The sequence below is a fragment of the Marmota marmota genome, unplaced genomic scaffold, assembly GCF_001458135.2.
Source record: "Marmota marmota marmota unplaced genomic scaffold, marMar, whole genome shotgun sequence".
NCBI lineage: Eukaryota > Metazoa > Chordata > Mammalia > Rodentia > Sciuridae > Marmota > Marmota marmota.
Window position 1 is genome coordinate 3,444,745 of NW_026000241.1, and position 14,449 is coordinate 3,459,193.

The window sequence follows — 14,449 nt, forward strand, 5'->3', positions numbered from 1 at the left end:
TTATTATTTACACAGAATTCCTTTGTATAAAAGGGGATGTCCATAAATATAATGAAGCTTCTAGGTATAAAACTTATTTATGAGAAAGACAAAGGCAATCTTTGGCTGAATGCAAAAGAATATGTGTCACAAGAGGGCAGAAGATGATGGCTACTTTAAAAAGAGAAACAATCCCCAAAAGCAAAATAAGAGAAAATAGATCTGCCATAGGATGACAAATGGTATCCACAGGACACCAATTTAAAAAAAAAAAGGAAATCGTAAATGGATCCAAGAGGAATCAGTGGAGTGGGGGCAGGGTGGGGACAGCACTGGGGACTGAATTGGGGCAGTAGTATTCCACACTTTGTGATATTGTCAAAGTGTATCCTGGTGTTGTATATAACTGAAAAGAATAGATTAAAAAATCTGCAAAAGAAAAAAGTTATAAATGGCAATTGACTACTACTAACCATGGTTATAAATGGCAATTGACTACTACTAACCATTTCTCATGGTTTTATACCAAATGAACATGGTTCTCTCCCTTGAAGAGCGGATAGAAAATTTCTGAAGTTACCAGGAGCTGTATTTTACCCCTCTACAACGCAGGGCTTTTGAGTTCCAATGAATAGGAACCTCAGACTGTGGTCTTTTAATTTGGGTAGTTCCTCTGGGAAGGAACTACCCAAATTAAAAAAAAATCAATTGGATATTTAGGTCTGCAATATGAAAGAAACAGATTTGTCCACAAAATTTCTAAATTTTGACTTATAACCTCTGTCAAATATATTTATGAATTTATAGAAACAGTAAACTTAGGAGGGAAAAGAAACCTCCAACTCATTTTATTCTGAAAAAAATGAAATCACAAAATAAACACTAAGATCTGATAAAAATAATAAACTTGCATAAGCAATTTGGAACTGAAAAGAGTAATAATATAAACTTATTCAGTCTCAGCAATAATGAAAGCATTGTAGCAAAATGTAGTATAGTTTTCCCTTTGACCTATCAAATAAAATTCATTTTGGTTATGTGAATACCCAGCCCAAGAGAAAAGACTGTGAAATGCCTGTCTCACAAGCTGTTGTTGCAAGGTTAATATTGGTAAGCAACCCAGTAGTCTGATCCTGTAATGAATAAAGAAACAGGATCAAATACACTTCACAATAAAAAGATTTTCCTGCAGGTCTCTCCAAACCGAACACTCAATTTTCTAATTCCCTAGTTGCAAAACTCTTTGGATATGTTTCCATTTTATGTGAGATTGTTTATACCACTTCTTCATTCAGTCTCATCCAGTTAGCCTTCCATCATTGAATCGTCGAAAATGATCTATGCATGCATTACAGAGTCTAAAAATTACCAATTAGGTAAGGAAACAAACACAGTAACTCTGTGCTGTGGGCTGGGCTGGGTTGGTTCTCCAGTGACCTCCCATAAATTTGTTGGCTTCCATTCTCAGTGAGTCTTGCCTACAGAACCTGCTGGGGTCTTAGACTTACCTGGAAAGGGCCTCTGGGAAGAAAGTCTCCATGTGGAAGTCTGAATTCTGGTATGGATGGTTAGTAATGAAAAACAAATCTCTGTCCCCAGACAAGACAGGAGGAAGGAGTAAAGCACTGGTTTACTCTCTGTGGGATATCATCCGAGCATCTATTTATAGGTCTCTGTCCTGCTCATCAGGTACATTTCTTCTTGTTATTCCATTCCCTGAGCACCTGACTTCCCTGTGGACTTTTTTCTTCACAGAAAGGAAAAATTTCCCTGCTCATTCCATGTTCCCAAGAGACCAGGTAAGAAATTATGGTGAATTTTGACTTCATAACTCTTTCTCTGAGAAGCCTCCTGCCCTCTGGAAATCTAACCTTCTTAGCATTTCTGCCATTTCTTAGTTACAAAATCTTCCACAGTCTGAGGTTCTCCATTCATTGGAACTCCAAAGCCGTGCTTTGTAGAGGGGTAACTTACAGCTCCTGGTAACTTCAGAAATTTTCCATTCCCTCTTCAAGGGAGAGAACCAAGTTCATTTGGTATAAAACCATGATAAATGGCTACAACTCTTGACTTCATCATGCTTTTGGCAAAGCAGTTATGATGTTCATGTTTGGAACACAAATTAAGCATTGTCATTAACTCATTTGTGAAACATTTAGAGATTGAAAGAGATAAGCTTGTTATTTTTGTGTGATGTGTGCTAAAGTTAGAATCTTGCAATCCTTGCAAATAAATCCTTGCAATTTCATTTTTACATGTGTCCATTATATGAGGTGTATAGTGTGAGGGACCTATTTTACATTTGTACAAATATGACAGAGAGGAATTAAGTGATCTTCTCACATGTTGTGAAGTGAGTAAGGATGAATATTACCCAATGTGTTCCCAGTTCTCCTGTTCCAGGGCAGTGGCTCTCCACCGGGGTGATCGTGTATCCAGGAGACATTGGTGATGTCTGGAGAAATTTGGGGTTGTTAAACTGGGGAGTTGGTGCTGCATCTGGTAGGCTGAAGTCAGGGATGGCACTCATCATTATGCAAAGTAGTATAACATAGTAAGTAGTATTTAGCTCCAAGGTCAACAGTGGGGCATTTGAAAAATACTTTTCCAGACTTGAACTTCTCCAATATCACTCGGGGATATGGTTTTAATATAGATTATGGTTTGGATAGTCAGGGTGACAGAAATTGAACATTTGTAACCAATGCCCTGTTAATTTGATCACCTTTCTTAAATAGATAAAATTATATTCATTATGACAGAAATGATAATGTTTTGATGTGGTTATGTATATTGGAATGAATAAATATAGCTCATTAACATACACATTACTTCATATAGTTACCATTTTTGTGGTAAGGACACTCAATATTCACTCTTGTTACTTTTCAAGATTCAACATATTGTTACCTGTGCTTAACATGGTGTGCAGTAGTAGATCTCTCCTCATCTATCCCTCCTAACTAAATATTGTATCCTTCATCCAACATCTTTGCAAATTTCCCTTCCCAAATCCACCCAACCATCCTCACTACTATTCTAACGTTCAGTTCTATGGAATCAAATATTTTAGATTCTGACAGATCCAGTGGCACACACCTGTAATCTTAGTGACTCGAGAGGTTGAGAAAGAGGATCATAAGTTTGACGCCAGCCTCAGCAACTTAGTGAGGCCCTAAGCAACTTAGTGAAATCATGTCTAAAATGAAAAAAACAAAAAGTGCTGGGGATGTGGCTCAGTGATAAAACACCTCTGTGTTCAATCTAGTACCTCCCCTGCCAAAAAAAAAACAATTAGATTCTGCACAGTGAGGTCATATGCCAGTTGTCTTCCTGCATCTGCCTAATTTCATGTAACAAAAAGAGTTTCATGTATTTTGTTGAATGTGAAGGATTTCATCCATTTTTATGGCTGGATCATATTCCATCGTTTGTGTGCCAAATATTCTTTATTCATTCATCTGTTGATGGACACATAGGTCGAATCTAGATCTTGCTTTTTTAAAATAATGCTTCAAAGAATATGGAAGTACAAATATCTCTTTGAAATACTAATTTCATTTGCTTTGGATGACTACCCAGTGGTGGGATTGCCAGATTACATGGTGGTTCCATTATTGACCACTGAGGCTGTTGTCCAGCATCAGAGTTAAGCACAGGCATTTCGAGGCCTTCTCCACCATGAAGGCCTCCATCAGCTCTGTTCGAACCTTAGGTGGTCAGATGTGGACTCAGCTCAGCTTCTGCCTAGACAAGATGACACTGGCCATTTCTATATGTCCTCCATAACAGGAAATCAAATGTACAGACCTTGGCTCCTTATATACAAACTGGGTAGATACCCCCTTCTTCATGGAGTTTCTATGTGAACTAAGCCGTAGGTTGCAGCTTACAGGAAATGACCTTCCCAGAGCAGATGCTCCACAGATAGCTGCCATTGTGACCATCACCTTGGTCCTCATTGGCTCAGGTCACTGTGACATCACAAGGGTTTCCTGGCACAGGAAGTGAGTCTTTCATTGAGCTGCTTCAAGGAGACAGGGAGTGCTGGTGGAGGGGACCCAGGCAGGCAGCTCAGAGCCTGAGTCCACCACCCTTTGTTGTGTTGGACTCATGGGAACTGTCTCTGACCCACTCGTAATGGCACCAAATAGGCCCAGTAAGGGTTTTCAATCTCTTCTAAGTTGCTTCACTATGTTTCACTTTTGGGAAGATCTGCAAAGCCGATGTCTCTAGTTGTGTCAAATGATTTCTCGCCTCCTCCTCCTCCTCCTTCTTGCAAATCCAGACCATATGACTCACAAAATTTGATGTCATCAGAAATGTCTTATTTTTTCTCTTTCTGCCCTGAAAGCATTTGTTTTATGCCTCACAATTGCTTATTGCTCCTGCTTTTTCTAGGAAGAGTGTGTCATTCCTCCCAACAGCTTTGGGCTTAGACAGAGTCTCATCTGATCCAATTGAATGTCCCCAGAGGGCCTCTAGACTCTGATGAGTGGATGATTAAATTTGGGTGCCACCTTGACTGGTTTGAGGGATGTTGAGTGTTGGTAAATCCCTTCCAAGTGTGTCTGGAAGGCTCTTTCCAGAGAGGAGTGTTGTGGGGTCTGCTAACTGAGTGGTAAGGATCTGCCCTGAGTGTGAGCCACGCTATGTAAATGTCTGAGGCCAGGATGGGACAGGAAAATGAAAGAAGTGGGAGACTCTCTCTGTTCTTCCTCTGGAAACAGGGCTCGTTCTCTCCTGCTGCTTCTGTTGAATATCCGACTTTCCTTTCTTCAGTATTTGGCATGTGGGACTCGCATCAAGAAGCATCTGGAGCTCTTGGGCTTTGAGCCTTAAGGATGGGCGATGAACTATTGTTCTGTCTGGTTCTGAGAGTTCCAGCTTTTTGGACTGAGTAACCTGATTTGCTTCTCTGGTCTCCAGCTTGCAGAAGCCATTGTCGAAATACTCATCCTCTGGAATTGTTCTGTCAATCCTGTCTCTATAACCATATCTCTATCCATCAGTCATCTGTCCATCCATCTACCCTCTGTCAGTGTGCTGGTTTGGTTTCTCTGGATAACCCTGACTGATACATGTGACATACATTCATTTACAGAATGTGGGGAGACACACCTTGCAGAGGTATCATAGAGTCTCCACCCTTTACCCTCCACCCTCCCTCCACCCTCACTCCTCCCTCCACCCTCCACACACCACACTCCACCCTCTACCCTGTGCTTCCAATGATGAGCATGGTGTTATTTTTTTAAAAAAATATTTATTTATTTTAGGTGTACATGGACTTATTTATTTTTTTGGTGCTGAGAATCAAACCAGGGCCTCACACATGCCAGATGAGCAGTCTACCACTGAGCCACAACCCCTGCCCGAACATGCTGTTATTTAAACCATTCAGCTTTAGGATGACTTTAACATAGAAATAGATACCTAATGCAATGATCCAAGGAAAAAAAGGACTTGCTACTTTTAATTTTCACTTGTGACACTTGATGACATCATTCGTAATTAATTTGTTGTGCAAGTTGGTTTCACACAACTGTATTTAAAAGTGACTCCAATAAGGTTCCAGCTGATTAAGAGATGTGAAGAACATGTGCCTTTGAGTGGGAATATGGTTGAATCTGAAACACATGACTGGGCTGGAGTTTAGGCTCTCCTTTACAAAAGGTCATCAAGGTCAAATTGATTCCTGGGGGGAAAAAGGATGATATGGGATGATATCATTCATTCATGGGCCCCATAGTGAATATGGTAAAACTTAGAAAATGGGAAGCCCTTGGAGCCACAGGAAGAGTCATATTGTAGACAGTGTTAGTGGATTGTAAGTAGCAACAGGAAGATAATTAAATGAAACAATGTAAAGTTAAAGTCCATCAACCCCTCCAGAAACCCAATGCATAAACCCTCCCAAACATGAAAGAAAACCTCCCATTTCAATGAGTGGAGCCAGAATATGCCAAGAAATATTTTCCATGGCAATAAAATTTACCTCATTTAAGATTATGCTTTAACATATTTAAGGTATTCCCTGACACTCGGGCCATACTGAGTCAATCTGTTTGTCCAGTTTGTCTCTCCACATAGACTACTTGGAAACACATTGAATAATTTTTTTTTTCCAGATGGTAGAGAGTGTGTGGAGCCGAATATAGAACAGGATCCTAATGAGGGAACACCACCCAGTGATCAGATAGAGAGCAGCCTGGTGTGTTGAAGTCCCAGGAAGAACAGTGAAGATCGTGATGTGGGAAACAGGGATGGGAGCTAGGACACAGCTCCCAGCGGAGCATATGTTTAGCCTGCACAAGGCCTTGGGCTGCAGGGGAAAAGGAAGAGAGGAAGGAAGAAAAAGGAAAAGAAGAAGAAAGAAGGAACAGAAAAGAATGACGTGAGCACAGTGAGAAGCTGAGGTCTCAGAGTTCATATGCTATTCAATGGAGGGTGCAAAGGGCTCTCGTTTCTAAGTGGAGTGTTTCACTGATGTCATAAGACTCATGGGAATTTCTTAAGAAAAGGACAAGAAAAACTATGTGTTGTGCTGTTATTTGAAAATAATTTATTCTTAAGGGCTGGGGACCTCGCTCAGTGATGGTGAGTGCTTGCCTGGTGTGCACGAGGCCTGGGTTCCACTCCCAGCACTAGGAGAAAAAGAGAAAAGAAGGAAAAAGAAAAAGAAAGAATCCCATTAACATCCATCCCCAAGAATGGGATCCTAACTAGAATAAGATGTATTCCATATTGGTGTAATTATATCAAAATGGATTCTTCTGTCATGTATAACTAAAAAAAAGAGAGAAAATTATTCCTCAAGGTCATGTTGTCCCATGATATGATATGAGTGGGAATTTCCAAATGCCTTCAACTGAAGGGTGGGAAGAGGTTTGGGAAAGTAGGAAGTGACCAAGGAAAACCAATTTGAGAGACCACAAAGTACAGAAAGCCTAGTATAACAGTTACTTTAATTGTATAGGGAAACTGATTCCAAAGCAATGGAGATTACAATAAAAGGATCAGCATTTTATTATACCGTCTTGTTAAAGAATAATGGTTTTCTGCTCCAAAACTTGGAGCCTTGAACTCACAGGTGACTCTACTGGGGTGGACCAACTGGTCCCTTGCCAGGTGTCCCCCAAAGGAGTCTTCTCAGAGCGCTCTTGATGTCCTTGTTCCTCAGACTGTAGATGAAGGGGTTCAGCATGGGGGTGACTACACTGTACATCACTGAGGCTGTTGCAGTAGAGTGTGAGTTTTGGGTCACAGCAGAACTGAGGTACACACCTAGGCTTGTTCCATAAAACAAGGAGACCACAGAGAGGTGGGACGCACAGGTGGAGAAGGCTTTGTACTTGCCCTGAACTGATGAGATTGCACGGATGGAGGACACTATCCTGGAGTAAGAGTAAAGGATGCCAGTGAGGGGGACACTTCCCAGCAAGACAACAGCAAAATATAACACCACCTCATTGAGAAAGGTGTCAGAGCAGGCACGCTGAAACACCTGGTTAAGTTCACAGAAAAAGTGGGGGATTTCCAAGTTTGAACAAAAGGACAACCGCAACACCATCAAGCTGTGTAATAAGGAATTCAGGGCACTTGTGATCCAGGATGCCAGCATCAGCAAGCCACATAGATATGGGTTCAGGATAATCATGTAGTGCAGGGGGTGACAGATGGCCACATACCGGTCATAGGCCATTACGGCCAGGAGGAAGTTGTCCAACACTATAAATAATGTAAAAAAATAAATCTGTACGATGCAGCCTTCATATCTTATGGTCTTGCTCTGTGTCTGGATGTTCACCAGCATCTTTGGGATGGTGATGGAGGTGAAACAGACATCCACAAAGGAGAGGTTGGAGAGGAAGAAGTACATGGGCGTGTGTAGGTGGGAGTCTGAGATGGTGGCCAGGATGATGAGCAGGTTCCCCAGCACAGTGACCAGGTACATGGACAGGAAAAGGCCAAAGATGAGGGGCTGCAGTTCTAGGTCCTCTGAAATTCCCTGGAGCAGAAATTCTGAAATTTTTGTGTCATTTTTTGATTCCATGTGCTGTATGTACCTACTGAAAAAGAGAAAAATGTCATGACTAATTTTTGTACCTGGTCGTCCACAGGACATTCCATGTGCCATCTCTGACTCAGAATTCAAGTCTCTCTCTTGAAGGATTTATAAATACTACATATTCAATCATTTTAGTAAGCATTTTTCATGCCCTGCAGGAATGCACACAGTGATCCCCCATATTCCTGGTACTGTCTAGCCAATGTGTACGGTTGCTGAAATATGAATATCCCTATGACCCAGTAATGCCGAAAGAAGTAGATAAATCATTTTTGACATTGCAACTAGATTATTTTAAATGTTTCACCATAAAGGAATGCTACATGTTTTTGGAGAATTATTTGAACATTAAAAAACACCTACATATATTAAGACCTCACAAGGCACACCACAAGTGTACACAATTTTCACATATCACTTAAAAATGGAAAATAAATGATCCTATAATATATCAGATGGTTATAATTCCAATGAAGGAAACATGGCAAGTAAAAGGGAGACTAGATGAGGTGCTGTTTTTATAGGGGTCCTGGCCAGACAAGGTGGTATTTGAACACAGACCTCAAACAGTAACAGGGAAGCCCCAAGGTTAACTGCAGAAGCAGGTGTCTGGCAGAAGAGTTGAGAAGCACAAAGGCCCTGAGACTGGTAATTGCTGCACATGTTAGTTTTCACAAGGGAGCCACTGGCAGTCAGAACAAGCAAGAGGGAGATGGAGGAGAGGTTGTGTCTAAGGATGGTGACGAAGGTGGACTCCCTAAGACGGTTGAAATTTGAAGACTGTCAAAATGCACAGGGTCACTTTCCACGTATTGTCCCTTGTACTTTTGTTTTAACCTGCTTTATTGTATTGTAGTTACATTGTATATATATATGACATATGCAACCTGATGTGTGAAGACATATGCAAATCATGGTGGTACCATCGCCACAATGAAAGTCAGAGACACATCCGTCTCCTCCCATGGCATGCCTTTGTTTTTCTGTTTCATCTGACGTGAGAATACTGAAAATGAGATCTGTCCTCATAGCAAATTGTCAAGTGCATAATATCACTTTCTAGCCCTAGGCACTAAGTTGCATAGCAGAGGTCTGGACATTAGACATCTTACATAACTGTCACTTGACATCTGTAATCCCCTGCCCATGCTTTCCTCTCCTTCCCTGCCTGGACACCACTGTTCTGCTTCAAGCATCAGAGTTTGTCATTAGAAATCTCAGGTACATGCGAGGATGCATAATTTTGATTTCAGAGTTATCCCAGGGGTCCAGGTGGATTTCTCTTTGTTTGTTAGCTTTAGGGCACAATATGACTAGATGAGTATACTATAAGAAAAATTACATACCATGACAGAGTATAATTTAAATTTATTTACCACCCACTTTATTATTTTATAAAACACTAGATAATTTATTTTGTAAAACTCTAGATAACAGAGTTTCAGGGTAAAGGGATATGTGAATCTGGTAGTTTTTAATTTTATTGATTTATTTATTTGGAGGTGCTGGGGTCTAACCCTGGGACTCATGAACACTAGCCAAGTCCCTTCTCACTGAGCCACATTGCCAGCTGTATCTGCTGGTTTTCAATGCATATTTCAGGGTGGCTATTCAGGACGTTGGTGCTGTGTAAAGATGACACCTCTACACGAAGGTGCCCCTTTCTTCAAACTCTTGCCAAAAATAAACACATATGTTTTAGTTTTGCCATAATTTTGTTATCATGACTCTGACGATGAATCGTGATTAAAGTATTATCAAAACTCCCTTTATGAGTTCTTACCATGCACATGGGTTAGAGGCACCACGGGCATTGACTCACTGATTTCTGACAGGAACCTCATGATGCTTATTATTTATACAGAATTCCTTTGTATAAAAGGGGATGTCCATAAATGTAATGAAACTTCTAGGTACAAAACGTATTTATGAGAAAGACAAAGGCAATCTTGGCTGAATGCAAAAGATTTTGTATCACAAGAGGGCAGAAGATGATGGCTACTTTAAAAATAGAACCAATCCGCAAAAGTAAAAAGTTGTAATAAGAGAAAACAGATCTGCCATATGATGGCAAATGGTATCCACAGGACACCAATTTTTTAAAAAAGGTAACCATAAATGGATCCAAGAGGAATCAGTGGAGTGCGGGCAGGGTGGGGACAGCACTGGGGACTGAATTGGGGCAGTAGTATTCCACACTTTGTGATATTGTCAAAGTGTATCCTGGTGTTGTATATAACTGAAAAGAATAGATTAAAAAATCTGCAAAAGAAAAAGTTATAAATGGCAATTGACTACTACTAACCATTTCACATGGTTTTATACCAAATGAACATGGTTCTCTCCCTTGAAGAGGGGAAGTTACCAGGAGCTGTAAGTTACCCCTCTACAAGGCAGGGCTTTGGAGTTCCAATGAATAGGGAACATCAGACTGTGGTCTTTTAATTTGGGTAGTTCCTCTGGGAAGGAGCTACCCAAATTAAAAAAAGCAATTGGACTTTTGGGTCTGCAATATGATTGAAACAGATTTGTCCACAAAATTTCTAAACGTTGACTTATACCCTCTGTCACATATATTTATGAATTTATAGAAACAGTAAACTTAGGAGGGAAAAGAAACCTCCAACTCATTTTATTCTGAAAAAAATTAAATCACAAAATAAACACTAAGATCTGATAAAAATAATAAAATTGCATAAGCAATTTGGAATTGCAAAGAGTAATAAAATAAACTTTATTCAGCCTCATCAATAATGAAAGCATTGTAGCAAAATGTAGTTTAGTTTTCCCTTTGACCTATCAAATAAAATTCATTTTGGTTATGTGAATAACTAGCCAAAGAGAAAAGACTGTGAAATGCCTGTCTCACAAGCTATTGTTGCAAGGTTAATATTGGTAAGCAACCCAGTAGTCTGATCCTGTAATGAATAAAGGAACAGGATCAAATACACTTCACAATAAAAAGATTTTCCTGCAGGTCTCTCCAAACCGAATACTCAATTTTCTAATTCCCTAGTTGCAAAACTCTTTGGATATGTTTCCATTTTATGTGAGATTGTTTATACCACTTCTTCATTCAGTCTCATCCAGTTAGCCTTCCATCATTGAATCTTCGACAATGATCTATGCATGCATTACAGAGTCTAAAAATTACCAATTAGGTAAGGAAACAAACACAGTAACTCTGTGCTGTCGGGTGGGCTGGGCTGGGTTGGTTCTCCGGTGACCTCCCATAAATTTGTTGGCTTCCATTCTCAGTGAGTCTTGCCTACAGAACCTGCTGGGGTCTTAGACTTACCTGGAAAGGGCCTCTGGGAAGAAAGTCTCCATGTGGAAGTCTGAATTCTGGTCTGGATGGCTAGTGATGAAAAACAAAGCTCTGTCCCCAGACAAGACAGGAGGAAGGAGTAAAGCACTGGTTTACTCTCTGTGGGATATCATCCGAGCTTCTATTTATATCTCCCTGTCCTGCTCATCAGGTACAATTCTTCCTGTTACTCCATTCCCTGATCTCCTGATTTCCCTGTGGACTTTTGTCTACACAGAAAGAAAAATTTTCCTGTTCATTTCATGTTCCCAAGAGACCAGGTTAGACATCATGGTGAATTTCATCTTTTTAACTCTTTCTAAGGGAAGCCTCCTGCCCTCTGGAAATCTAACCATTTTGCATTTCTGACATTTCTTAGTTACAAAATCCTCCACAGTCTGAGGTTCCCCATTCATTGGAACTCCAAAGCCCTGCCTTGTAAAGGGGTAACTTACAGTTCCTGGTAACTTCAGAAATTTTCTATCCCCTCTTCAATGGAGAGAACCATGTTCATTTGGTATAAAACCATGAGAAATGGCTACAACTCTTGACTTCATCATGCTTTTGGCAAAGCAGTTATGATATTCACGTTTGGAACACCAATTAAGCATTGTCATTAACTCATTTGTGAAACATTTAGAAATTATAAGAAATAAACTTGTTATTTTTGTGTACTCTGTTCTAAAGTTAGAATCTTGAAATCCTTGCAAATAAATCCTTGCAATTTCGTTTTTACATCTGTCCATTATACTGGGTCTATAGTATTAGGGACCTATATTACATTTGCACAAATAGGACAGAGATGAATTAAGTGATCTTCCCAAATGTTGTGACCTGAGTAAGGATGAATATTACCCAAGGTGTTTCCAGTTCTCCTGTTCCAGGGCAGTGGCTCTCCACCAGGGGTGATCGTGTATCCAGGAGACATTGGTGATGTCTGGAGAAATTTTGGGTTGTTAAACTGGGGAGTTGGAGTTGCACTTGGTAGGCTGAAGTCAGGGATGGCACTCAGCATCCTGCAAAGTAGTAAAACATAGTAGTATCTAGCTCCAAGGTCAACAGTGGGTCATTTGAAAAATACTTTTCCAGACCAGAACTTTTCCAATATCACTCAGGGATCTGGATTGAACGTAGATTATGGTTTGTGTGGTCAGGGTGGCAGAAATTGAACATTTGTAACCAATGCCCTGTTAATATTGATCACCTTTTTTAAAAGATAAAATTGTATTCATTATGACATAAATGATATGGTTTTGATGTGGTTATGTATGTTGGAATGAATAAATATAGCTTATTAACATACACATTACTTCACATAGTTACCATTTTTTGTGGTAAGAACACTCAATATTCACTCTTGGTATTTTTCAAGATTCAACATATTTTTACCTGTGCTTACCATGGTGTGCAGTAGTAATCTCTCCTCATTTATCCCTCCTATCTAAATATTGTATTCTCAACCAACATCTTCACAAACTTCCCTTCCCAAATCCACCCAACCCTCCTAACTACTATTCTAACCTTCAGTTCTATGGAATCAAATATTTTAGATTCTGAAAAATCCAATGGACCAAAACTGTGGTGAGCCGTTTCTGCCGTTTATGTAAATTATGGTCGCCATTACATGATGGCGCTGGCTCCGCTGTGGTCTGTGACAAACAACTCCTTGTTTGGGAGAGTTGGCACATGACTTTTCATCACTCTATGAGAAAGCTCCACGTGGCTGCTTTGCATTGGGGCTTGAGATGCTTTATTAAGGCTGGGAGGGGCATCCGGAGGGGGAGAACTGAAGAAGAGAACTGAGGAGAAGAACTGTCAGGGGCCTGAATAAACTGCTGAAAGAAGATTCCTGAGTGTTGCGTCTTCCTTGCGGGCAAGGGGGCGCTACAAGTGGTGCCGAGACCCGGGAACCAGAACTTTCAGCAGTCAGGGGGGTGCACCGTAGTCCCAGGTAAGTGGGATCCGCGATCAAAGCGGGGCAGCAGCTGCATTGTGTACTTTCGTTTTTACTTTCGCTTTTGTTTTCTGTGTGTCTCTTGTTGTGTCATTTTGTTTTTGTGTTTCTTGTGCTTCTTTTGTTGTTGTGTCATGGGTGCTGTGCCTTCCAGTCCGCTTCTTCTGGCCCTAGATGGCCTGTTACGTTCTAAAGGTCTGGAAGTGAAACATAGTACTTTACAGAGATTTTTACAGAAGGTGGATATCGCTGCACCGTGGTTTGCATTTTCGGGCAGCCTTACTGTACCTAGTTGGGATAAATTAGGCAGAGATCTTGACTTTGCTTCTGAGCAGGGCATATTAGAGGGTGGGGTGATACCCCTTTGGAAAATGGTCCGTAGCAGCCTTACAGATGGCAGATGTCAGGAGGCACTTACAAAGGGACAAGAAGTTTTAGAGCAATTACATGAGGAGAAATCAGAAACGGCAGGGAGTGAGATATCTCAGAAGGAGGGGAGTATGCAGAGAGTGAAACAGGGGAGGAGGCGCTTGTATCCAGATCTCAGTACGCTGCGCACTCCCCCATGTGAAAGTGGGTCAGAGGGAGAGGAGGATGAGGAGGAGGAGCTCGGGAGGCTGTCTCGTCAGCTAGAGAGTTTCACTATAGGAGAAGGGAACAGAGATAAGCAGGAGCTCAAGAAAAGCGATCCCCCGGATCCACCGCCGTATGGTGGAGGTATTTCGGGGAGAGCTTTCCATGCTCAAACATGGAGAGCATTTTTAATCAATCTCAAGTTAATCTCACAGGAGTGTTTTGTTTCAGCCTTGGAAACGCTAATTGCATTAACCTTAAGACCAAAAATTTGACTAACTGGGAGGACCCATTGCGGTCCAGTCAGGTCTCAGGGAACACTATCAGTGCTGTACTGAGCCAAGTAGTTTCAGGGGAGCAATCAGGTTCAGGGACCCCCGCAAATAGCTCTGCTTCTAACATAACTACCTTGGCTATTATCTCCAAGGTACTAATCCCAGTGCCTCCTTCTTCTAATAGTACTTACAATGCCACTCATTTCAAGGCCTCTCCTTACTGTACTCCTAATCTTGGTTTCCCTCCAATATTTACGCCTTGTCAGGATCATTCTTGGGAGAAACATCAA

The 14,449-nt window shown here is 40.9% G+C and overlaps 2 protein-coding genes across 7 annotated transcripts in view; both read right to left on the reverse strand.

The window, feature by feature from the left end:
- Positions 1–14,449, reverse strand: part of LOC107145002 (adhesion G protein-coupled receptor E2-like) — a 452,375-nt gene that overhangs the window by 179,955 nt on the left and 257,971 nt on the right. The gene's annotated exons all lie outside the window — the stretch shown is intronic.
- LOC107144989 (olfactory receptor 19-like) lies at positions 7,079–8,035 on the reverse strand. Its single transcript, XM_015488844.1, has one exon. It carries the CDS (start codon positions 8,033–8,035, stop codon positions 7,079–7,081), a length of 957 nt encoding a protein of 318 aa, XP_015344330.1.

Coding starts and splice junctions, on each gene's coding strand:
- LOC107144989 (XM_015488844.1), bottom strand. CDS start 8,035: ATGGAATCAAAAAATGACACAAAAATTTCAGAATTTCTGCTCCAGGGA.